The following is a 26,994-nucleotide window of genomic DNA, read 5'->3' as shown; positions in this document are numbered from 1 at the left end:
ATTAACCAAATGGATAAAAAACATTGACTAGCAAAGACAGATAATTACACACCTAACTGATTGCACAACACACTACCTTACTTAATGTACATAGCAATGGTTGCTCATACCAAACCGGTGTGTACTCCAGTAACAAAATATTTTTTTTAAATAAGAACCCATTTACACCCCATTCTGGAATTTGGCGTATATGTATTCAGTTATAGTATGAATAACATATATTTGTGATATATAAAATTAAAGAGTACAGTAGAGTCCCGGCAATCCGAGGTGAATGGGACCGAATGTACCTCGAATTGTGAAGAACTCGAATTACACGGAACACTTTGAGAAAAATTGGGTTATAATTAGAACTGAACGCAAACAAAAGAAATATGCTTTTTATTACAAATACCAGCATTAAGAAATTACTTTACAGAGGTCTAAAGGTGCAATGTTTACTGTAAAAAACTGTCTAGAGTTTTTTTTGTTTCACCACACTGCAGCGTTTGCGGGCAGCCATGTCTCTCCACCGCCGAAGCAATAACGTGTCTGCCGCTGTCCGTCTCTGCTTGCTGGTCTACGTAGCGCAGGGCCGCATCCAGTGCCGCGTAGCCGTCGCTGAGAGTCATTGCCGGGTCTGTCTCCTGCACACTTTCTTCTTCCTCACTCCCGTCAGCTGTCATGTATGTGACCATCTCAACTATGGTGTCGTCTGTTGTCTTTAAACTGTTCGTCCCTACTCATCCACTCTTCAATATCAGTTTGATTTGTCCCCATTGCAACCAGGAAGTCTGTTTATTAAATTTATTAACAATAGATCGTCATCTTTCATCATCATTTTCAATTTTAACACACTCCGATTTTCTTCCATGATTTCTGGATTGTTTCTGGTTTAATTTTGCTCCAAGCTTCAGCGATCCAATAAATTACATCCTTGATTGTGACTCTTTTTCAGGAAATCTTTTATGGTTGCCTCTCCTTCAATTGTTTGAAACATTGATTGCAAACAAACGGCGTCTGTACTTTTTTTCAAAGTTTTTTCAAGTACGCCTTGGTCCATAGGCTGAATGAGGCTGGTCACGTTTGGTGGCAAAAACATCGTGCGTATGCCATCGCATTGCAGTTCCCCTTCATCTGGGTGTGATCCTGCAAGTGTTTAAGATGGCTTTAGAGGGTAGGTTGCTTTTCGTCAAAAAACTTTTTTGTTTCAGGAACAAATTCACTAAAAAACCAGTTTTTAAAAAATTTGTTTGTCCATCCATGCGTTTTTTTTGGTTTTTATAAGTTGCTGGAAGCGTTGAAATAGACATGTTTTTAAACGCACGAGGCTTAGCAGACTTGCCAATGACAGTTAGTTTTAATTTATGGCTTCCCGACGCGTTTTAAGCGGCTAGCACAGTCAGTCTCTCTTTACTTTTTTTGTGACCCCGGAGCAGCTTTTTCGTCCCGTGAAGCTAGAGATTTTGATTGGCAAAGTTTTAAAAATTCAAACCAGTTTTCATCACAGTTGTAAATCTGATCAGGTGTTAAATTTTCACTTTTTATAAGATTTTTTAACTTTTCACAGAACTGAACAACTGCCTCGGAATCCGCCGAGAATTTCTCCCCACAAATTTCTAACTGCCTCACGCCATAACGTTTTTTTTCCAACGGTCAAGCCATACTACACTTGCCGTAAAATCTTCCCCACCTTCATTGATTTCATGGCGAAAGTACAATGCCTTTTCCTGTAAAATAGGTCCGGAAAATAGGACAAACCTTTGTTTCTTTGTTGACAAAACCATAAAAATAGGGCCTCGCTAGTTTTTTTATACTCTGCTTTCTTCATAGACTTCCGCTCATTAGTAACACTTTTCCGAGCACTTTTCTAATGCACAACTTTTCAATTTTATCGCGATTCCTTCGCCAGTCACCAACTGTCACTTCACCAAATCCGTACTCGGCAGCTAATTTTTTTAACGTTTCACCTTTATCGAGTCTTTTAAGAGTTCTAGTTTTGTTTTTATCGGTACAAACTTTCTTTTTACTTTTTGAACTCATAGTTTCACTGTACAATGAACACATAAACACTTCAGAAAATACTTTTTTACTAAAACTTAATATTTAGACAAGTACTGTACGTTGTAAATAACAGACGGGTAAGCGCACTGTGATCGTAATCTAGAACAACCGTACCGCAGTCGAACGTGATGAGCAAACGGACTGATTTATTTTTTAGACAATACGGGCGCGCGATGTTTCCGTGGCCTTGACAATAGGGTGGGGGGTGGGGCGGTGCAAATGAAGTGGCACTGATGAGTCAGGCTTCCCGGCTTCTCCAAGTAGCCTAGCACTCAGTTTACAGACATGCGCTCGAGTGTGTTGTACAAATATATCAATATCACATTTTATTTTTTTACATGTGTTGGCTCGGATTTAACGGAACCTCGGACTATCGAGACTCGAACTATCGGGACTCTACTGTATTTCAAATAGAAAACAATACCACAAATTTGAGCACTTTAGTCTTAATAGTTAATTGTTTAGAAAATACTGATACATGACTAAAAACTGCCTTTTTGTTGGTTTTTAAAAACCTGTAATTCAAAAACCTGTAACCAAAAATTCAAAAAATGTAAAATTTTGCATTTTAACTAGTCTTAGTAAGTACAACTTCCATACAAAAAAATTATCAAAATCTGAGAGGTCAAGGTCCAGACCATTGGTTGATTTGACATGGAATGACTCTAGTACTTTCACCAGCAGTTCTGCCAAATGCAGGAAGAGAAGTTTCTCTTTCATTGAACCGCTGGTCAAACGCAATTAAATTCCAGGAACTTTCTTAATATCTGTTATAAAACTGAGCAAAAATGTTTTTGTACATTACAATAAAATATAAACATTATTTTGTAAAAATTTTGATTATGATAAGAAAATATGAACTTTTGAGACACAATAACACAAGTTTAGCCAACAAAATTACACATAAAGAACTAACGCAAACATTTCCACACATCATTGTGATTTTTTTCTAACGATCACAGACTATAAATATCATGTCCACCAACAACGTAAAAATTAGTTCACTAAATTAGATAAATATAACAACCAATGTATACATAGAATAAGTTGATTGCTTTTTCTTTTTTCTGTTGTAAGTGCACTCTAATTAATATACGGAAACTACGTGAAAGTGTTTCTACCCATCTTTGCTAGATCTCATATGCATTCTAACTTGAAAAATAAAACAAATTTTGTTTTTGTATTTTGTGATGTAGCAGATGTTGCAGAGCAACTGGGGTTACTAGTCAAATTTTTAAATTGTGAAATGAACTAGTATATATTTGTCTGTATGTTTCATGCCTACATATTTCAATAGGAAAATCAATATAAGCGAGAACTGCTCTAAAAATATGCACACGAACATTATTAAATAGTTATCTTAGACCAACATTAACACAACATGTTGGAAACCATATTTTACTTGGGGTTTATTATATCAACAGCTCAAGGGGCTTGAGGTGAGATGGGTTTTTTCATAATCTTGATCATTTACTGATGATTTTTTGTGCAAGTTTCTCTGAATTATCTATAAATTAGGTAATAAGACATAATTAAGTCAACCATGGTTTTGATTCCTATACACAATGGTTTTTGATGGTTTTGATCCCTATACACAATAGTAAATTCCCATTTTAAAACATAACTAACAATGCCAACACAAAGTAATTTAAGCAATAACACTAAAACACAGGCACAGAACAAATTCAACCCAACATGAACAAAGAAACATTCAATTCCCATTATCACATACAAGCTGTGCAGGACAAACAAGTGATTACGCTTTATTAGAAGAGTGAACCCACACTCATTACAAATTGTTTTCTCAGTTTTTATGTGCCCCCTTACATTCAAACCAATCTATTAGATTACATTTTCTCTCAAACCACAGCTGTGATTTAACCCTTCAACGCGTTTTGCCGTACTAGGTACGTCATGACACTTTTACTTGAGATCGCGTTTTGCCGTACTGAGTACGTCATGGAGTAGTCGGTTATTTTTTGTAGCTGTAACAGACGACTATCGAATGTTTTCAATGAAAAATGTATACCAATCGAAAGGAGAAGATTCAAACTTTCGATTAATTGAGTCGATATCTCGAAAAATCGATCTTTAGAAAAAATATCTGAGAAATCAGCTGCATTCAAGACGACGTCATTGCCGTGCAGCCGATCGTTTGTCAGCTTACGTTTGTTGTTGTTTACAGTCATTGTTAGTGTGATGGTTATGTTCAACTGACATATTTTTGTGTGTTTTACGTTCCTTTGTTTAGTTATTATTATTAGTTTTACAAGCTAACTATATTGTTTTGAACAAGGAAATCCCGTTTTGACAGGAACAATTTGTTGTGTTTTATAAACATGAGTTGGGGATGGTTTGTAGGTTAGCTAGCTTTTAGGGAAATTAACCTAAAGTAGGTTAATTTTGTTTAATTTGGCTAATTTTAAACACTAACAACATAGAAGTATAATAAAATAATTATAAACTTGGGTAATTTGCTTATATTATTTATAAAACACAAAATCTCTAAAAAAACCGCCAGAAAAATCAACGCAGGAGGGAGCATGACCATGAAAAAAAAATAACGCGTTGAAGGGTTAAGTAAGACATGCCCAATTCAATGTTTCTATAAATTTGTAGGGTTTGATTTTTACTACTAACTGCTAATAGGATGTTACACCTCCAAAGCATACTCCAGAAGCTAGCAGAAGAGTGTTTCATATAAAACCTCTAAGCAAAATTGAACTAGACAAAGTAATATTATCTTTTAAAAATAAATTCTCTACTGGGTATGACGAAGTCCCTATGCCTATCATTAAAAATGCCAAATATCAATTGATTAAACCACTAATCTACATTATTAATTCTTATTTTGTAAGTGGAATATTTCCAAACAGACTAAATATTTCTAAAATAAGTCTTTAAGAAAGGGAATAAAACTGATCCTACAAATTATCGCCCATTGTCTATATTACCAACATTTTCTAAAAATATATGATGTAATGTATATCAGATTAGTGGAATTTTTGGAAACCAATAGTTTATTTGATGATGAGCAGCATGGGTTTAGATTGGGCAAATCTGTCATTAATGCAGGAATTTGGTTTATAGTCAATTTTAGATGCCATAGACCAAAGCTTTGACCATGCTTTGGGTATCTTTATGGACCTCAGTAAGGCGTCTTACAGTGTCTGTCATAGTACCCTTATTTGAAAACTAGAAAATTTAAGGATTGTCAAATCCTTGCACTGCACTGGTTTAAATCATACCTAAAAATAGAAAACAATATGTAGAACTACCCCATATAGATATTAGAAAACTAAGTTATGCTAAATCAACAATGAAAACAATAAAATACGGAGTACCTCAAGGCTCCATTCTTGGACCCGTATTATTTCTTTGCTGTATTAGGGGATTGCCAAATAGTGTAACAAATTTAAACAGTAAAATGTGTCTATATGCCGATGACCCTAACCTTATCATACCCTATACATCTTTAAATAAAAAAGAAAATCTAGCAAACTAAAATTTAGTTTCAATTTATAATTACTTTAGCAGAAAAATCATTTTTACTTAACCCTGATAAAACCAACTTTATGACATTTTGTACTCAAAAAAACAAACACAATCAACAGCCAATGATTATTTAAGTATATGATACTCACATTCAAAAAGTTAATCAAACTAAACATTTAGGGTTAATACTAGATGAGAGCTAATGTGGGATGTGCACATTCTGGCCATTGAAAAGAAAATATCTTCTGGTCTGTATGCACTAAAATCTATTTCAAAACTTTAAAAATGGGTTTTTACTCTCATATTCACTCCCATATTTCTTTTGGTGTTGTAGTGTATGGAGCACCTAGTGATACACATTTGCAAAGTATATTAATATTGCAAAAGAAAGCTATACATATTATGCTTAATTTACAAAGGCAGGAGTCAGTGAAACAAATATTTTCAGACTTAGGTATTCAAACCGTTTATGGGCTATATATAATGGAAACAGTCTTGGCAGTAAGGCTAGCTAAAGACAGGTTTACCTAAATTAGGAACTTTCCACAACTATTCAACAAGAAACTGGAATCAGTTGGCAGCCCACACAGATTGAACTTGAATTTACTAGGAAAAAACCAACATTTGCCAGCATTAGATTTTACAATAACTTACCTATGGATATTCTATTATCAGAGTTTTCTGAATTTTAAAAAGAAGCTTAAATGGTACTTAATTACCAGATTTTTGTATTCTTTTGATGAATTTTTTCAACAAACCTTAATACTTAAATTGTATGATTTAAAACTATATTTAATTTAATACTCAACGTTGGCTAAATAATACAAGTCACTGTAACTAAAAAGACACAGTAACTATTTAAATTAGGTTATTATGTTTATTGACACCATTTCATGTTTGTATATATATTTGTTATTTACAAATTTTCAATAAAGTTTAATTTGAACTTGTCTTGAAGAGAAAAAGTAGTGTTTATATCAGCTCATGCTCGAGACTTCGAATGTCAAGACCAGAGTTTACATACAGCTCATGCTCGAGACTTCGAATGTCAAGACCAGAGTTTACATACAGCTCATGCTTGATACTTCGGATGACAAGAGCAGCGTTTATATACAGCTCATGCTCGATACTTCAAATGTCAAGACCAGAGTTTACATACAGCTCATGCTTGATAGTTCGAATGACCAAACCCAGAATGCATGAAGGAATAAATATGATTTTGAAAAATATGGCTAGTATGTACTTTGACTTCAAAAGACAAATCGATTATAACACCAAAATCTTTTATTGTACCACATCTCTTCACCTGAGACCTGTTCACAAAGTAATCAGTCACCAGGTATTTCTCCAACTGGGCATAATGAGTTTGTTTTGGTGGCATTCTCTGATGTTTCATTTGAGGAGCATTACTAAAGAACATCATCAAAGTTAGTCTTGGAAGACCAATTTCCAAAAATAGTTTGAAACTGTTAAAAAAGAAAAAATGAACCTTGATGATGTATCTGATGCCATTAATAAAAATTGAAAACCAAAAGAGACCCAGGTCGGAGCCCTGAGGCACACCAAATTGCTTGATATTTGAGACACAAAGCAAATGGATAACTCTATGAGATAGCTCCTTAACCATTGGAACATGTTTCTAACCATCCATACTCCTTTAAGCTTTGTGAGAAAGTGAAGGTGATCAATATAAATTGTGTCAACGTGACTTCTATGGCTGGAAATATTACATATCATGACACCACTGAAAGGATGATAGATTATTCATAGTCATCTTACCTACGGAGAAGTGGTGTTGCTCAGAAGTGAATACTTTAAGAGATACTGCACCATGTCCAAAATAAGACCCTCTTAACACATTTCTCAGTACAGACTGAATAACAATAGACCTGTTGTTTGAGACATCAAGGCAATCACTGGATTTTAGGATTGTAGGGAACATACCAGTGGACAGGCTAAGGTTGAGTAAGCAGTGAAGTTAGGCGACCAGATCAGAGTGACTTTAAAAAAAACCCTGTTGTGACCCCTCCAAAACTGCAGCCCTTAGACAAATCAAGAGATCCAGCTTCTTTTGAATTGCATCGAGAGTAACAACAGCACATTGTGAGATAGTGATTGTAGTGTTGAATGATCAAGTAAGAATCAAGTTTGATGTTGCAGGCAAGTAGACAAACGATAAATACATAGCAAAGTTACTATTAGTATTAAATAAATCATTTAAATTTAATCAAGACTCATAATGTTACTTCCAAGATCTTTCAAGATGTACAAAGGAATACCTCTCTAATCCTTTTTGGGATAAATGTTTAGTTCATATTCAATATTAAATCATTACTACATTATTTACCAGATTTATTAAAATTATTCCTATTCAAGTATCCTACGATTTCATATAAATTTGTGTGTTAAATTTATTTAAATCCAGAACGGTTGGTGTGGTATCCAATTTATTTAATAACTATAGTCAACATCATCATTATGATTATCCAAAGGCTTTAGTATTGACACTGTCTCGGATAAGTGAGACTCTACTGCATTATTAATCTTTTGAAAAAATAAGAATATTTCAGTTACCAAACACCTCCCAATTTTCCTTATGTTGTAACAATCCTCACTGCTACTGAACTATTTTTTTGGGTTTTAATTTGGATGAAATGGTTTTTTTGGCAATAAAGACGCATAACTGTAATTATTTAACCAGCCCACAACTGGAATTATGTCTGCTATAGGATAGAATTTACACTTGCCTATAACACATGCTTAAATTTTCAGAAGCAAGTCTGAACTTACATGCTTCGTATGTTTAAAAAGAAATATCAACCAGCTGTGGAATGTCTGACCTACGACCCACCACCCGTATGTGCGTTAGTCAACACCCCACCTGAAACGACTCATATGTTGGGCTACCGTTATTTAGGTCGCTAGCTGCAGGCGTTCTCGGCATAGGCGTCTTTGAGGCAGGTGTTCTAGGGACCGGTGTCTTACTGGAAGGTGTCCGGGGCATGAAAGCAGAACACCCTGGTCGTGATGGTGACTGCATTCGCTTGCGTAAAGCAGCTGCTTCATCCCGGTTAACCTGCTGGAACACAGTAGAGCTAAGCAAGCAGAACTTTCAATTTACCGATTTTCTCTACGAGGAGCTTTTCCTTTGAGAACAACAAGGTGGATTTTTACCTGCACTACATGTTCTCAACATGCTGAACCATAAATATGGTTTAATTCATCTTGTTCTACAAAATTAGAATAATTGAAAACATAGGTATTTAACTAAATGCAACTATTACTCAAACAGATTATTAACTATTCTATAAACTGTAATTATGTATTATTTGTATTACATTTTAGATCTACAAATAATACATCATGCTACTAAAAGAGTTATTGAAGGATAGGCTAAACCATGGCAAAGACAATACATTTATTTTCTGATAAGAATAAGGGTCACAGAACTATACTTGTAATATTTAAAAACAAACACATACTTCCACAAAGCATATATTACATATTAAGCAGAGTCCGGGTGATTCAAGGTGATTGGGACTGATAATATACAGAAATAATGACGAAATAAACAGAACATTAATTCGCACACAGTGTAACTGTTAGTGTGAGTAGGCAAACAGTGAAATAAAACAAGGAGACACGTGGCAGAGTTAGATGTGCAGTATGATTGCTACTTCTTCCATTGTTCGAATGTGTTTTCCCCGTAAGCTACCTCAAAATACATATACAGAACTTTCAATTACCAAGACTAAACTGTAACTTTAACGAAAATAAAATATATATATATATATATATATATAATTACATTACAAATGTTTAGTTAGAACTCATTAACAGAAAAGCTATCTAGATCAGAATAAAATATTCAAAGTTAACCAGACTAACTATTAAAGACAATTATTGAACATCTCCAAGAAACTCTCATAATTACTGTAATGTTTAACACGTTCAGGTCCAGAGATGCCACGTTAGTGTGCTGCATACGTATCATATACCACTAGTACTGACAACATAAAGGTGCTTTTTTAACCCTCCAAATATTTTAATCTATAATAATATATATTACTTATAGCTATGAAAGACGTTTATTTAAACATCTAAGAATCCCAAAATGACTTTGGTTTTCAATGTTTCACAGTTTTCTGATGCCTATTTAAAATTTGTTACTTGTTTTAACTACTTTTAATAAATTTCACAAAACTAAGTAATAGAATGAAATAAAAAATAGAATAAAATTCTAAAGTAAATGCTACAATACAAAACTAGTTAATCAAAACATATTTACATTTTTAAGCTAGTTTACACTTTAAAAACTTTTTCAAAGTTTTTAATAATAAAATAATTGTTTATTAATATACAAAACATGCATTATCTAACAGTCAAACAAGTACACACGGAAGTTTGGACCAATAAAAGAGGAGAGCATGGCGTTTATTTTGGGCTATTACCGAGAAATAATATTCTTACTGTCATATTGTAACAGCGGACATTCCAGTTATTCCAACAGTATTGCTGTACAGATTATAGTTCTGTATATTAGTGGCATGTAATGGCAACGAAAAGATCTATTGTATGTGTGAGAGTTTGGTGCGTTTACTTCCCAATGGTCTGTTACCAGTCAAATAGGCACTTGGGTGTGACCGTCATAGTGGATGAGATATTTTGTGCACATTTGTTAATGAACAAAATTAAACCTGAAGACTAAATCAAAACTTGTTTGTTTGTTTGAGAACAAATGTTACACCACTCATTAGAGAATGTTTTCCTGATTCCCTGAATTCAATTGTTGTATTTTACCAAAACTTCTTCCCTCTAACACAGCTTAACTCATCTCTTTTAAGGTCTCACAAGAAATACAACGGAATATTGTGTATGAATGACTGAACGGTTATAGAATGCTACGGTATCAAGCTACAGCTACAGCAGAAGACGCCATGCACCAAGCCCATGCGCCAAGCTTGTCTGCAGGCACAAACCTTCCGCCCGTGGTGAGACGCGCTCTTGGAGCTGGCAGTGCTGTTGACAGAACTGCCTGTTGTATGGGCCGACAGCTTAATTATTTTGTTGCTTACGTTAGTGGACTGAGGTGTCAACAATTTGCGTTTGCCTCCGGCGATGGTTGTAGCGGGCCGCGCACCCAGCCGGCTCTCCAACTGCAATGCCTCCACGTTGGCGGCCTTCTGAAACAGAAAAAATTAGACCGTGAGCATTTTCTTATAGCTTCACCTTACAATAGATGAAGCATAAAATTTCAAGCTTTGTAGGAGCCTACTCATTTTATTAACCATATAATCTTTGCTATATATTTACTATATCGTACAGTCAAAACCAAGAGTAGTGTTAAAAATTACTTCAATAATGAATACAATTATAATGTGATACAATCAAGAGTTAGTAATTACAATAATAAATTACTGTGCAAGCAATACTAATCTTTGCAAAACAAAATTATAACTAAATGACTACGTGTTTTAATATTTGTCCTGACCTTGAAGTTATTGATATGAAGATGCCTACTTATCACATGCTCAATTGGCAGTTATATTTATGGTACAAGTACAAGTTTCCTATAGTAAAATGTGGCATTTACTCTCCATTACTATTAACTTTAGTAACTAATACCTGAAATGGCAATACACGACAAGAAGACATCTACGTTTGTTTCAATGTCAGTGTAAAACTATTCAGTACATATGTAGCATTCACAAAAATCCCTTTTACATGACTTTGTAAACAAATAGATTAAAACATAATGAACTGTCAATAATTACCCTCTGCAGTTTTTCATTTTCTTTTGATGCTTTCCGCTCTTCTTCTTTTTGTTCAAGAATCTCCAGTAATGGTTCCCCAAAATATAGGAAATCACTGCCTGTGGTGTTTTTATATTGTTCAAGCAAAGAGATGAGTTCCTTTTTAATAATGGGCAGTTTCTGAAAAAATAACATTGTATATATCACCTAAATTATAATTATTTGAAAATTTAAGGTCTATAATAACTAACTTTTTTTATTTAAGAAAGAACGTCATTCATTAAATAATAAGACCAGTATGTTAGACATTTATATACGTGATCTAAGGATTGGCTTCAAATACAAAAAAACACTTCTTTTCATTATTAGCATGATTTCTGCACCATCAGTTGTGACTACTTCCAGTCATATAAATAAAAATGTGAATACTAAGAGGTTTCCTGGGAATTTTCACTGACAACCTTGAACCACTTTCGCCAATCGTCGCACAAAAACGTGTTTCCTAATGAAATTGTAACTATTTTCAGTTGTGGAATAAAATTAATGTACCTAAATTTGGCACTTAAAAAATTTGAATTATCCACGATTTTTAGCATGGTTTGGACTCAAAATGCTATGAACGAAGATAAATATTCGAATTAAAGAAGATTTCGAATGAACCAAGTTCAAATTATCCAGGTTTTACTGTAATTAACTATAGATATATGACACTATAAACATTTTTCTTCCAAAATAACTTATTGATGATGGGACAAAAATACTTAATGTTTCAATATTTCCACTACTAACATTTTCTGTGCATTTTATTAAAGACATGATACCACTAAATACCTTTTGCACAAGCTTTCTTTCTTTTTCCTCCAGTAATAGCTGGCCACCTCGGTTCTTGAATAGCCGGTCACTCCTTTTAGCTTGCTCTTCTAGATGTAGAAGTCTTTCCCAAAGTTCCTCGTGACGAGCTGCCAGTTGATAGATATGTCTAAAATATAAAACAAAGGAGAATCAGCAAGCTTACCTTGAAAACTATATTCTAGAGTCCACTGATTGAAAGAACACATAAAAGTACATATATTTTACAAATAATTAGAAATTTTCAATCACGCTCCAATCTTTCTCTACTGGTTAAGAGTGCACTCAATTGTGTACCTGATGAGACAATGAAAACATCTTTTAACCTAGATTACACTTGATTCTATAGTCTAGATATTTTAGAATTAAAAAAAAAACTTTATTTTGAATCTTTTAAAATGGACATGACTCCAGATTCCAGAAGTTAAGTCCAAAAAAGTGTCAGATATCAGACGCTGCATTATGTAGAAGGTGAACTGGAGTTAAACTCAATAACTGGTTTCATGAGAAAACAGTTTTTAATATCTCTTGTATTATAAAGTCAACTTTACACATCTTTGAATTTTTAAATATATGTCTCTGTCTTTAGGAAAAATTGTGGAAAACATTTTAAAATAATTTTGAGAAAAAGATATATCATCTGCAACATTGATAGATTTAAGTAAAGCGTTTGACTGTATTAATCATGAGTTGTTGTTAAAAAAGTTGTTTAGTTATGGCATAAAAACATAAAAGCATTACAATTATTGTCATCTTATTTATCTGACAGGAAACAGATGGTTGTCCAAGGGGAGAACAAGTCCAATTTCAGAACAGTGAAATTGGGAGTTCGCAAAGGCTCTGTTTTGGGACCTTTTCTGTTTATTGTTGCAATCAATGATTTTTCATCTAGCCTACCTTGTAATTCTGTTTTGTACGCGGATGATACTACTCTTTTAAACTGTAATAAAGACTCACAAATCTTTAAAATCCGATCAAGAACGTTCATTTAAATTAGCTCTAGAATGGTTTAAAGCAAATGGGTTGGCAGTGAATCATAATAAAACTGAATATTTAACATTATCTCTGCACAATAATACTAAATACAGTAATGATTCTGTTAAGTTATTGGGTGTTATCCTAGATTAGTAAATTAAGCTGGCAACATCATGTTAATTATTTATGTACTAAACTATCTAGAGTTATATACCTATTATGTAAACTAAGGAATACTGTTACTCAGGAGATGTTGATAACTGCTTATTATGCATTTTTCCACTCACACTTGAGGTATGGTGTGACTCTTTGGGGAAACAGTTCCAGTGCCAAAAAAATATTTTTATGGCAAAAAAAAGCTATTAGGATTTTAAAAAATGTTTCTAAACAAGAATCCTTGGTTCACCTTTTTTCAAAAGAATTTCAAATTATGACCTTGCCAAGTTTATACATCTACTGCTCATTACTTGATTGTAAAAGAAAATTTGAATAGTTTCATAAATAGACAAGATGTTCATGCACACTGCACAAGAAAAAAGTATTTACTCGATCTACCCCCAGTCAGACTCGAAAAGACCAAAAACAGCCAGATATTTTTCAGTATAAAAATTATTTAATAAATTACCAGAGAAAGCATGGAATGTTTACACTTAATAATTTTTTAAAGTTACCATTGCAAAGTGGCTGAAAAATAAAGCTTTTTACACTGTTGAAGATTACCTAGCCTGTGATATTAGCTCATTAAGTTTTTAATCCACTGAACTGAACTGGACTGTGATGGACTACCTGAACTGACAAGCTCTATAATGTGGTGTCTAATTTAAGTAATTATATAAAATTTTTAGTTTTTCCATTGGTTTGTAATTCTGTGTTTTTGTGAAGATTTTACTATAGTGACATTCTTGAAGACATGGACTTGGACTGTAAGACTATTTTTAATTGAAGTTTTAAAATTTTACAATCTTCTCATAACATAACCTCACTCTTATTATTAAAAACTTAATTGTATTGACTACATCACATAATCTCAATAGTTTGAAGATTGACAGTGGCATTTGAAGTTTGACAGATATTAACTAACAATAACATTTTGGAAAGTCCAGTGATTGTTTAAAGACAAGAAAAACTCTTTTTCTCTTGCCAGTTGTATAAACTGAACTATCAGTGTTTGGTTCTGCTAACTGTTTGTCAATATCAAATAGCTCATTTGATAAGGTGACTGGGCTCCTAATGTGATAGTTCCAGGTTCAAATCCTACTAGAGGCATATTACTTTTTGCTACCCCAATTCTTAAATTTGTTTAGTAATCTTGTCTGAACGTGATAATAATTTTTTATTTTAATCTTTTATCTGACTGCTATTTAATTTATTTAACTAATTGTTATATTTGTGTTTTTTTTATTATTTTAATGTTAAATGTTTAATATGTATGCATTGTAATTATTATTGTTGTAATTGTTATTGTCACCTTTTATGCTTTTAAAACTTATCTGGCTTACAACTTTTGTATTTTAATATTTGTAATTAATTCAATTTAATTTTTATTGTTATAATAACTGTTTATACGAGCCTTAATTACTTTTTTTAACCTGTCTATATTACAAATTTTATTAATTTAATTTAGTTTTAACAACTGTTTTATTTAGAAGCCAACTTTTTAAAAATGATTTATTCTGACTTTCAATAAAAAACAGTGATGTCTTACACCAATAGACCACCATGCTGACTTAACCACCGTTTTGACTTAAACAGACTGCCAAAGTTTCAATAAAAAACAGTGCTATTTTTTTATACACCAGACCACTACACTGACCGCCTGAATATGTCAAAAAAGAATATCCAAACACCCAAATACCCATGTGGTGTATGCAGTATTGGGGTAAAATACTCTGGAATCCGCTGTACTGGGTCCTGTGACAAATGGTACCATGGTGGGTGTATTAATATAACTGAGAAGCGACTTAAAAAAATGACCGAGGATGAAGTACATAACTGGACGTGTAACTCATGTAACACTATAGTGGATCCACAAAACAGTTCCCTCCTGAAATAACCGTTGAAGCCTTAGGGGAATCACAGCAAATCCCCATGTTAAAAACACCTAGAACACCGAGATATCAAAGCATGGTTTCTATTTGAAGACCCCATAAACAAGACTATAGCCTAGAAATGTGCCCAAATGATATGAATGAAATCCATACAAAAATTCAAGATCTTAATAATCAAGAAATGATGACCTGGAAGCCTCTCTTACCCTGGCTGCAGAGGCAGGAAATGCCCTACTCTCTGAAAACTACACTCTTAAGCAGGATCTTTCAAGAGTGAACATGGAGAACACCGAGCTTAGAGCAAGGATTTTTGACTTGGAAAAGAAAATTCAACCAGGCCTATGACGAACAAATAGCAAATCTAGGAGAACGAAAAGGAGCATATTCTACAAAGAAATGAAACACTACAAAACATGTTTCACGAGATGGAGAAACAAATAGGAAAAGAAAAAGAAATGCAAGAACAACTAACTAGGGCTTTTGAAGAACATGACAAAGAAAAAGAAGAGTTAATTAGGTCACTTGAAAAAAAGATTAAAAACCTACTGCACGAAACTAATTCCAAGGCTAGTGAAACTGCAAGCAACCCCCTCGAAGAGAATGAAACAATACTAAAAAACTCTGAAACTCAAACGTGCACAAGTGAGCCATATGCTATGAAACACAAACTCTTACCTTCTCACACAGCTAACAGAACTGAAAAGTACGCCAGGAAAAAAATGGAAAAGCTGATTGAAACCATACAACACCAAAACCAAGACGGTATCCTCAAACTTAACGGAAAACTTTAGCATAGCTGCACCGACATGCTCAACCAGCAGAGGCATGTTTCCAAGGAAAAAAAAACAAAATAAGAATAAAAACACTCCAATAAAGCACCAAACCAAACATAAAACAGATAATAGGAAAAATATATTTAGTGTGTCACTGCAAGTAGCCAAATTTAGGTTAAACCCAGAACCAAACACAGCATCTGTTACAACAGAAACCTACACACTGGAAAATTCAACAAAAAAGCTACCTCCATACTCAGCTCAACAACTCAAAACCAAAAGAATCTCTCGAGGACTTCTACAACAGAAACATCAACAAACTTATTAAACCCCAAAATGAAGCTAAACGACCACTAGCCCTAAATCAACCAGAAAATAAAATGGCCTCAGACAACGCACACACAAACACAAAGCTCAACTCCCACACTGGCCAGTTCTAGAAAAAACTAGTCAATTACCCAGCTCTCAAGAAAATCAACATTTTTTTATTACCAACTCAAAAGAAGAAATTTCGCAAACAGGACCTTCCTAAACTCAACATTAAAACTAACTCCAAAAAGGTTACTATCTCCGCTGAAAATTTGCCCATCAAAATATAAATTGCCTGCAAAATAAAATAGAAATGCTTTCCACTTCCTTTGTGAACAAAACCCAGACATAATATTAATAACTGAACATGGACTTTCCAAAGAAAACCTGGGAAAACACCTGCATACCTGGCTACTCCCTTATTGGCGGTTTTTGCAGAAAAACTAACAAAAAAGGAGGAGTGGCGGCTTATGCAAAACTACACCTCCAAGAATCTGTAAGACTCCTACGCACAAGTGATGACACCTCTGAACTTGTCTGTGAAGCAGTTCTAACTGAAATAAAAATTAAAACGGAAGTCTTGCTGCTTCTGGGGGTTTACAGACCACCTCATGCCAATCTGGACATTGCAATTGACATCCTTGCAGATATTATCGACCAACCTCACCAAACAAATAAACACATACTACTAATGGGTGATATAAATGTTAATAACCTCCAAACAAACAACGAGAATAACAAATGCTAGAGTTCCTCTCATTCTTCAATATAACAAGGCAACAACTTCCCACCAACCCGAGTAACGCACCTAACATCAACATCAATAGATTGGATATGTACGAACATGAAAAAAACAGGCTACATACATCAGTCGTGACAACTGGGCTCTCGGACCATACCGCACAGCTGAGGCAGAAATTAACTTAAATAAAAGCTCATTAAAAAAGACCAAAAGAAACAAAGAGAATATTCAATTCAACTACCACTGAACTCTTCAAATCATTGTTAGCCAGTCAAGACTGGGAAAAAGTTCTCCTGGCCAAAGACATCAATTCAACCTACAACCTTTTTCAAAATGCAATCCAAACCCACCTCAACACAGCCTGTCCTCTCACCAAATCAGTACAGAAACGCCGCTCAACAAGACCATACTGGGATGGTGAATGTAACAGATTGAAAGGAGAGTATATAAAAGCACTGGGAACATGAACTCTGCACAGGGAAAGAGGAAGATAAAAAGATCACACAGCCGCAAAGAAAAAGGAATATGACCTCAAGCTAAAGGACATTACGGAAGCTACAAAAATTCTAACCACATAGGCAAGTCCCACAACAAATCAAAAGCCCTTGTGGCAAGTAATAAATGCAGCAAAGAAAGCCTCAGCTGAAACAAAAAATCACATTGAACTACAAGTCAACGGAAATATCATAAAGGACACAGTGGACGTGGCAAACTGTTTTAACAACTACTTCACAACCATAGCAGAGAAGACACTCGAAAAACAACAACATCAACCCAAATAGTACTACCAACTACAAAACCCCAATAACGAACAATAGTTTCAAATTTCAACAAATAACAGAAACACAGGTGCAGAAAACTATAGATACCCTTAAGCCAAAAACCTCCGCCGGCATTGATGATATATCTGCCAAGCTGACCAAAGACTGCAAAAACGAACTAACCATGCCGCTAACCAACATTATAAATAAATCCCTACAGCAAGGCATTTTTCCAGACAAATTAAAAATCTCCAAGATATATCCCAAGTACAAAAAAGGACCAAGAACAGAAACTATAGCTACCGCCCTATCTCTCTCATACCAACTTTTTCTAAAGTCATAGAAAAAATTGTACTGGAACAACTTCTACACTATCTGAACCAAAATAAACTACTCACAAACCAGCAGCATGGCTTCCTAAAGGGCAAATCAACAGCCACGGCCATAATACAACTCGTCGAGCACATTATAGACATGTTAGAGGAAGGCCATATGGTCACCAGTCTTTTTCTAGATTTCAGCAAGGGCGTTCGACTGCATAAGTCATACCTGCCTGATAGAAAAATTAAAAGCACTGGGAATAAATGGACAATCAGCAAAATGGTTTCTTAGCTATCTGAGTGATAGAAAACAACGTAGAGCTGCGACATACTGTTAATAACTCATCAGAAAAGGTCCAATCTGATCTGCTGGAAGTAAAACGAGGAGTACCACAAGGATCTGTCCTGGGGCCAATACTATTCATCCTATTGACAAATGACCTACCAACGTACCTACAAGGGCCCTGTCACACTGTAATGTACGCAGATGACACAGTTATCACACTCGCAGAAAACAACAGTGAGTCACTCACCACAAATACCGAAAGAGCTCTTAACCGGACCAAAGAGTACTGCGCTCCAAACAAACCTAGTCCTTAATGTTGATAAAAACTGTACAAATAATTTTTAACACTAGATTAAAAAACACAGAAACATCAGTAGGCAGATTACATTGAGTATAAAACCAACACAAAGTTTACCTGGGCGTCACATCGACTCCGACCTCTCATGGAAGACACACATAGATCTACTATGTAGGAAGATCAGCTCAGGAGCTTTTTCTGATCCGTAGACTCCGTCAAAATAAGCACGCCAGAGGCAGCAAAGACCGCCTACTATGCCTTCCTTGAAACCCATTTAAGGTTCGGCATAGCAAACCTGGGGGAGGAACGTCTGCAACAAACCTGGATAGAGTCCTCATTCAACAAAAGAAAGCTATAAGATCTCTGACAGGGCTCGAGCAAAGAGAGAGCTGCCCGAGCGGCATTTGTCGAGCAAAACATTCTCACAGTGGTGTCACTATACATACAAGAGGTCATCCTGCACACAGTCTCTACAGAACAACAAAGACACACAGAGATATCCACCATCACTACACCAGGCATGCCGCAAACTTTGCCCTACCTCCTCACCACCGCACTCTATACAGCAAGAAACCATCATACATTGGTGCAAAACTTTTTAATCTTCTACCAGAGAACCTGAAGAATGTGCCACCCCAGAAGCTAAAAAGAAACAATTAACAAACTGGCTACTGAAGAATCCTTTCTACTCACTAGAAGAATATCTGAATAAAACAGTTCGATCTCAAAACTGATAACTTTCAGAAAAATCTGTAACATTTTTTTAATGATTTGTAACTTGGACGCTAATGCTAATCTCCAAGATTATGTAAATAAAGTCTATTGTCTATTGTCTATTGTCTATTGTCTATTGTCTAATCCATTGTTAATTTAAGATTAGGATTGTTAGCACATATTGTATAGATTTTTAAATTATTTAATTGTAATTTTATTGTTTTTATTCACATTTATATTTGTTTATTTAGTTCTAGCTGGCAATACCGTATTTTTGTCCTATAACTGTGCCTAGAGTAAAGATTAGATTAAAGTAGGCTATATAATATGTTGACTTTGTCTATTGCATAATATGTATTGTGCTTAATGACAATAAAATATCTTGAATCTTGAATCTTTAAAAAATAATTTGTTGTGATTAGTACAAATAAACAATGTATTTTTAAAGTTACAACAATACAAAATAAAATAAAATCATGAAGTTGATTACAAATTGGAGATTGCAAAGATGGGGGGGAAAGGCTGAAAAAATTGTATTTATAACTCAAAATAGAATTACAATGTTTGTCATGTATATTCAATGGTTAACAGGTTCTCTCTCAGGGTCAGATTGATTGTGCCGACAAAATAAATGTTGAAGGAACCTTCTTGTATTGGCATGCAGTTATTGAAAATTAAAGGACTACTTAGTGAAAAATTTATAGTTGAACACAAGAATTTATGATCTTTACACAGCATAGGAAAATTGTTAAGTTATCAAAAATTTTAATTGTAAAACTCGAGCCCAATTAAACTAATGAATTAAAATTGGTTGCAAATGCTGTTATTACCGTGAAATTGTCATGCTGTTAAAATATAATTCATATGTAAATCACTGAATCATTTCTGTTAAATAGACTGATATAATAAATTTTTAGTCCAAAATTTAAGACGATTTGTAAACTATTAATCATAAATTTTCTTCCTTAATTAATTTACCAAAAAAGGATTATAACTAAATCCGTTTCAATTGTAACCAATTAAAAGTTCAGTTTTTAGCACTAAAATCATGAGTGTATACAAGGATGGGTGCTTAGGGGCTCAAGCCTCTCTCGAAAATTTAAAAAACAAACATTAAAATTGCACATAGTAGTTTTTTAAGCTAGAACACATTCATAAGGTCTTAAATCTCAAGATTTTCCCAGAGAAAGACTTCAGATCCTCTGTTTTGGGAGGGTATTTTATACCTCCTAAACCACCCTAATAGTCAGCTCCCTACAAAATAATTCTTTATATATTCCATTGGCTAAAACACTACTTTGGTGGGGAAATTAATTTTCTAATCGGATCTAATACTTTTCTATTAACAGAGGCAAAGTTTATTACAGAAATAAAATGATGAAGATCGTTTATTCTCAATACTCACACAACAATAATCCACTGCCACTGGTACTTGCTAGCCATAAAGAGTATTAAAGTGCTAGTAAATTTCAAATTTTAGTATGTACCACATATGTCTAGCAACAAGAGTTAAATGACAGCTTAAATATTTTAAATTTTATTCATCATTCATAGAGCCACAGTGAAGGTGTTAGTTACATGTATTATGATACTAACTAGTCTCCACCCTTCCAATTATCATTTCAACGTGATACTAAGAGCCCTCACTCCTCCAATATTATTAGCCCAACATGACACTAATGAGGCAATTCTATTTCTATATACCTCCATCATTTTATCTGCAATATTCATACTCACTTGTGCTCTTCAAAAAAGAACTGAAGTCTTTCAACTTCAAGCTCATGAAGGTCAAGCACGTCCTCGTTGTAGTGGTTAACGTAATATGGCTTGAACTGGGAACGCTGTTCATCTGTGTAGCAACACCTGGTGGAGAAATTGACAAAATCACTTTCACTATGGTAAACAAAACAAAACAAAAACAACTATATATATATCAATGCTGAAAATTCCCTTCTGAGACAATAAAACTTATAAGTCGACCCATTCTAATTTCCATGTTTCAGCACAATCTGAAGCTATTAATTTGTACTGAACTGTTTAAATGTTAAAAATGTACTGTTGTTGTGTTAACAACACAATGATTAATATCCTTATAAATTTTATTTCAACTGATTTTCAGAACTAATGTGCATGCTAATTTTAAGCGCTCTCTCTTTATAGATTCAATTGCTACGATCAATTGATCCCTGAATCATCGCTTCTGAGATCTCTACTTCTACTTAGCCAAGCTGAGGATTCATAATAAATTATAACTACCTATTGTATTTGTTCAAATTTAAATATGAAAATGTCAGCCTCTTTTTACGTAAATGACCGGATGGCAAATACTTTTGATTTACTATCTATCTCTGTACTTTAAGATTAGAACTTTGCTTCCTTTGACCTTTTGAACCCAAAATCAATAGAGTTCTTCCTCAAGAGGAACTTATGTATCAAGTTTCAAATCTCTAGGACCTTTTGTATCAAGGGTTTTTAAGCACAGAGAGATTGACAGAGGAACAACAACACAATTTTGTCACCTGTCTGGTCCTTAATAAGAGAGTACCTATGAAAAACAAATCAGCTGAATGTATAATGGGCTGGTACGAAAGCTTTTTGCTTTGTTTCATTGATACTCTTAAAAGACTGTCAAGTGTGTCACAAGAGGGTTATTTTCTTCCATTAACGATTATATATCACTTTATGTATATTTCCAGTTTCTTTACTCAACTCATGATTTATAAATTGACATTAATGAAGGTCATACCTTGTCCACAACTCGTCCAGTGCGACACGGCTGGCAAGAATAAGCTCCTTCATCTTTTCTTTCCTCTCAAGCTTCAGTTCCTTCAGCTTTTCTTCAAGCTATAAATATTAAATTTAAATTATAAAAGTAAAAATATTATTTTTATTTATTTATTGTAAAATTTGATTGTACATGTCTATAGTAAATGCAAAATTTTCACGGGTTACTTAAAGACATTCATGATCACTTAATCAAATCTCATAAACAAACAAAAAATAAGAACACAATGTCAAAAATGAAGAAGTTAGTAAAGCAGATCCAATGTTATATTTTTTAATCAAAAAGCCTAGCTTTGAAACTAATATTATTTTATTTAGTGGCACTATACCTAAAATTAAATAATTCACAAGTAATACAAACTAGTATTTAAATAAAACATGACAGTAACTGTGTATCTGTCTTCAGTAAAGTCAAGTCAAAAGATCCTTATTCATTTTTATTTTCTACAAATATATAAAAATGAATAGTGTCAATATAATATAATTTACATGTCAATCACACATTTTTACATATCCTTCAAAGTCAGAATCAATAGTTGAATTAAAATAATTACTTGCTAATATAGGTTTAAAAATGTACATAGATTATACAGGGTGGCACATATGTCAGTTTCCTCAGAAGAGGAATCTAAAGGTTAATTGAATAAAACGCAATTTTAAGGCAAGAAAACAAATTCGTTAAATGAAATTACTTAAATACTACCATATAATGTTATAGCAGTTGTTCGAAATGTCCACCTTGATTTTTTATAAACTTCATAGAACAACTGAGAACAGAATCACAAATGTTTAGCAATATAAAGGTTTATCGTTATTAACAAGTTCAAATGCATTTCTAATTAGGTTTCCGATTTCATCAAGATTTTGCGGTTTTGAAGCATAAACCGTCTCCTTTAAAACACCCTACAGTGAAAAATCACATGGGTTTAGGTCTGGCGAACACGCAGGCCAATTGATTGTACCACAGCGACTAATCCATTCATTTAATGTGTTATGTAAAAAATCTAGAACTTGGATACCGAAATGTGCTGGGGCACCATCTTGTTGCCAGATAAGCGAATTAATATTGAAAACAGGATTGTTTCTGAGCTCAGAAACTACTGCTTCATGCAGCAACCGTAAGTAACTTTTTTAGTTAACATTTCCTTGAAGAAAATAAGGACCAAGCAGTGCAGTACTTGAAATACCTCCCCATACCATAACACCAGCACATTGAGTTCTGCTTGGATTACGTTATGAGAATTTACATCAGACCAGTAAATGCAGTTATGCTGATTCGTTAATTTAGTTTTAAACATGCCTCATCACATCACAAAATTGATGTCAAGAAATTTTTATCAGCCTCTGAGCGGATAATTATTATATCACAGAATTCCAATCGCCTATCGGAATCATCCTCGTGAAACGCTTGGAGTAAAGATGGAGGGTATGGTTTAAATTTTAATTGCTTAAACATTCTTTGCACACTTCTTTATATTTCTAGTTCAACAGATGCCTTAAGAGTCGATTTACCACGACTGGCTACAAAAGCTTGGAGCAACTGTCTGCAGGTTTTCTTTGTTGCAAATTGATCGTGGACGACCACACTTTGGGGCATTTAAAACACATCCTGTGTTTTCAAATCTCTTATTCAACTTCCGCATATACTGTCAAGTGGATATCGCGACACCTGGATATTTACCAAAAACTCTTTAATTATTATAACAGTATTTTTATTATGCTTTCACCAAAACTGAAGGACGTAAACTCGTTGATGGGTTGTAAACATTTTAAAAACACACGCAAACAAATAACGATGCAAAGAGCGTCACTTTACGTTAGCCACTGGAACAGACAACAATGAACTTATTCCGTGTTACTGCCAACTTAACTTGGTTACCAACCTATTGAAACAAAAACATCCCAATTTATGGGGAAACTGATATATGCGCCACCCTGTACTTATTACAGAAATGGATATAACAATACATAAATTGTAATATTTTGTAAATTGTTTGTAATTCATGTGATGTTTTTTTAATTAATTTTAAAAACCTATTCCCAACGTTTCTTTTTAACTTTGTATTTATTACCAAACAGTAAAACGTTTTATTACCTGTGTAATAGTGGAATTTGTAAAGCCTTTATACATTGCAAGATAATCTTGTAACTCGTCTTGATCTTTTAACATTTTTGTCCACAGACTTGATATTTGATTTCGGAGCTCATTAGCTTTCGCAGACAGGTCAGCCCTTACGAGCCGATAGCCCACAGTTGTCTCCTACAACAAAGCAAACACCTTGCTGTAATAATACAGTTATATACATTATCATATAAATAATAACAATCTTATGAAGGTGCAGGACTTTTCCAGACATTTGCCACAGTTCAGTAATACCAATAATTAGTAACTGGGTGTTATAATATTTTATTAATCACTGATAGCGAATGTCCAGAAAAATTCTGTCACCTTCACAAACCTATTGGCAAAGACAAACGTTAAACTAAAACAATGTTATATTTAAGTTGAAACACTCTTTTTTGTTTTTGAAGATTAGAGGAATATACTGAGAGATTCCTCAGTGTAAGCTCAGCGTTAGTAACTTACACTTGACTTATTCTACAACCACCAGAACAACGAAATCCAGTGACACTTATTACTGGCAGAAATAACAAGTCCAATCCAACAAATCCAATAATATGTTATCGCTTTGGTCCGGAATGAAAAAATAAAATTCTTTGAGTTTCTACTATTTTATATCCATTATCAACAAACTTCAGAGCACGGATATTCTCAGCAGAGTTCAGGTGCGCTCATGGTCAAATGAGACATAAGTCATTTATCAGCACATAACATTTTACACTATTACAAATTGTAATACAAAACAGGTGCCTCATCATAATATAAACTTACCAATTAAATAACCACTAACTAAAATAATTAAAAGCCATTAACACATAACATTAAAATACACAAAAAACAGTTTAAAATATTTATACATTTTGAAAATTTATTGAATCTAAAAAATATTCATTTTCTGAACAGTAGACTTTATCTTAGAGAAGGTTTTAAATTTTGTTTGAAAATTCTTTGTATGATAAATTTTTGAAACATTGTGGTAAAAAACAAAATATTTTAATTCTTACATAAAATGGTGGTTCTGACAACATAATTTGATTGGATGATATTGAAGTTAGCTGTTCCAAATGCAAAACAATACAGCTTTGTTTTTTGCACTATGTTCACATGAAAATCACATTCTGAAGATAAACTACAACAAAATTGTAACCTTTGTATAGGTTAAAAGGGATTAATATTTGTGTACACCAAAAGTGATGTTCTGAAATATTTTTTATACAAATTAGAAAATTAAGTTCTGGGATGTCTATAATGTTACTGTTACATTTAGTAGTGAATACCTATACTAGTGTCATGATTAATGACGTTCATTGACTGATTTAGCACACAGCACAACATTTCAGTGTAATACACGAAAAACTTCAATCAATATCATCTTGGTTTTTGAACATAAAAAAATAAGTAAAAATAGTATGTTTCTTTGCTAAAATAATGATTTATTACTTGACAAACTCATGAACCTCAAGAGGATACCAAGATATTGGGTCAATCCATATGAAGTGGGCCAATGAGGGTTGCTTGACTATTTTTAAATATTTTCATTTTTTTATGTTTTTACTATACTCATAAGGGGTTCAAAAATGACTTAAATAATTTTATCTTTTACCGTTTATGCATGGTGGCCATTTTTGTTTATGAGAATCTTGAGATTTTTTGCTTTGTAGACATTAGCGTTAAATTGATTATCACTGAATTGGATTATGCTAGAGCTTCCAAACCAACACCATTCTTTTTTCAGAAAGATCCTCTTCTACAATACTTGTTATCTTCTTCAAAGCACTAAAAGCAAATTTTAACTCCCAAAATCGTCCCCAAAGTTAGGTATTGAAAATTGGCAAATTTCACTTTCAATTTGAATGAATGAATATTTATTTATTTCCTCTCTCATAGTTACAAAGATCTCAACATACATGCAAAAACAGGAAATGATCTCCACATGGGCATAGCCTGTGTGTGGAGATCGAGACGCGATCAGCAGCATGAATATGTACTCATCAACATAAAAAGTAATGTAAATCTTCGTGTGGAAAAACAACGTAATGACAACATGAAATGCAACTTTTGTATGCTCGTATATATAAGAAAAAACAAATACTTCATAGCTACAACAAAGCAAGTGTTTGACAATAAGATTACAACCAGATAACAACCGCAGAAATGATAATGTGATAATGGATGATTAATAAATGATAACAAGAATATAAACTGAATTTATCCAAAATACGAGATATCGGTTAATTAGGAGGCTTGGAACCTCTCACAAACTTATACACTCACGCCACACATAACCATCATAATCTCTCTCTCTCTCTCTCTCTCCCTCCCCCCCTGCTCCCCTTTACTTTTATCTCCCCCTTCCTGTCCCTACATTTACCACCATCAAAAGACACTCTATCAACACTCAATCCTACACAGTTACAACATCATGACACCAACCCACTGTCAATGCTACCGATGAACGAACATAGGTTCAACAATTATGCTAATGTGCATACAAAGAAGTTATAAAATATTCTAACTCAACTTTATCTATGTTTAGTAGCCATGAGGTTACTTTCTTTTTATAAGTGACGGATTTGTAAACACTTGGTAACTTAAGACAATCTGGTAATTTAGGAAAAATTATATTTGCAATGTAGTGTGAATTTGTGCAATTGATGGACTTCTCTAATTTTGGGGCAATAATCCCAGAGGACACTGCCAATCTGGTCGAGTAGCTATGGCT

At 33.7% G+C, this 26,994-nt stretch overlaps 1 protein-coding gene across 7 annotated transcripts in view; it reads right to left on the bottom strand.

Moving 5' to 3' along the window:
- Positions 1-26,994, bottom strand: part of LOC124367689 (protein regulator of cytokinesis 1-like) — a 49,163-nt gene that overhangs the window by 9,706 nt on the left and 12,463 nt on the right. For 2 of the 7 annotated variants that reach the window (XM_046824718.1, XM_046824713.1), the window contains exons 7-13: positions 24,246-24,410; positions 22,113-22,210; positions 21,104-21,229; positions 12,123-12,270; positions 11,313-11,471; positions 10,518-10,721; positions 8,420-8,617 (exon numbers count right to left, since the gene is read on the bottom strand). In XM_046824718.1, the coding sequence (XP_046680674.1) occupies positions 8,420-8,617; positions 10,518-10,721; positions 11,313-11,471; positions 12,123-12,270; positions 21,104-21,229; positions 22,113-22,210; positions 24,246-24,410 (1,098 nt within the window). The remainder of the gene's footprint in view (positions 1-8,419; positions 8,618-10,517; positions 10,722-11,312; positions 11,472-12,122; positions 12,271-21,103; positions 21,230-22,112; positions 22,211-24,245; positions 24,411-26,994) is intronic. The other 5 variants (XM_046824720.1, XM_046824719.1, XM_046824714.1 and 2 more) reach the window with 4 other exon arrangements.

The sequence above is a fragment of the Homalodisca vitripennis genome, chromosome 8 (assembly GCF_021130785.1).
Source record: "Homalodisca vitripennis isolate AUS2020 chromosome 8, UT_GWSS_2.1, whole genome shotgun sequence".
NCBI lineage: Eukaryota > Metazoa > Arthropoda > Insecta > Hemiptera > Cicadellidae > Homalodisca > Homalodisca vitripennis.
Note: the sequence above shows the minus strand (reverse complement) of the source record. Positions and strands in the feature narration are given on the sequence as shown.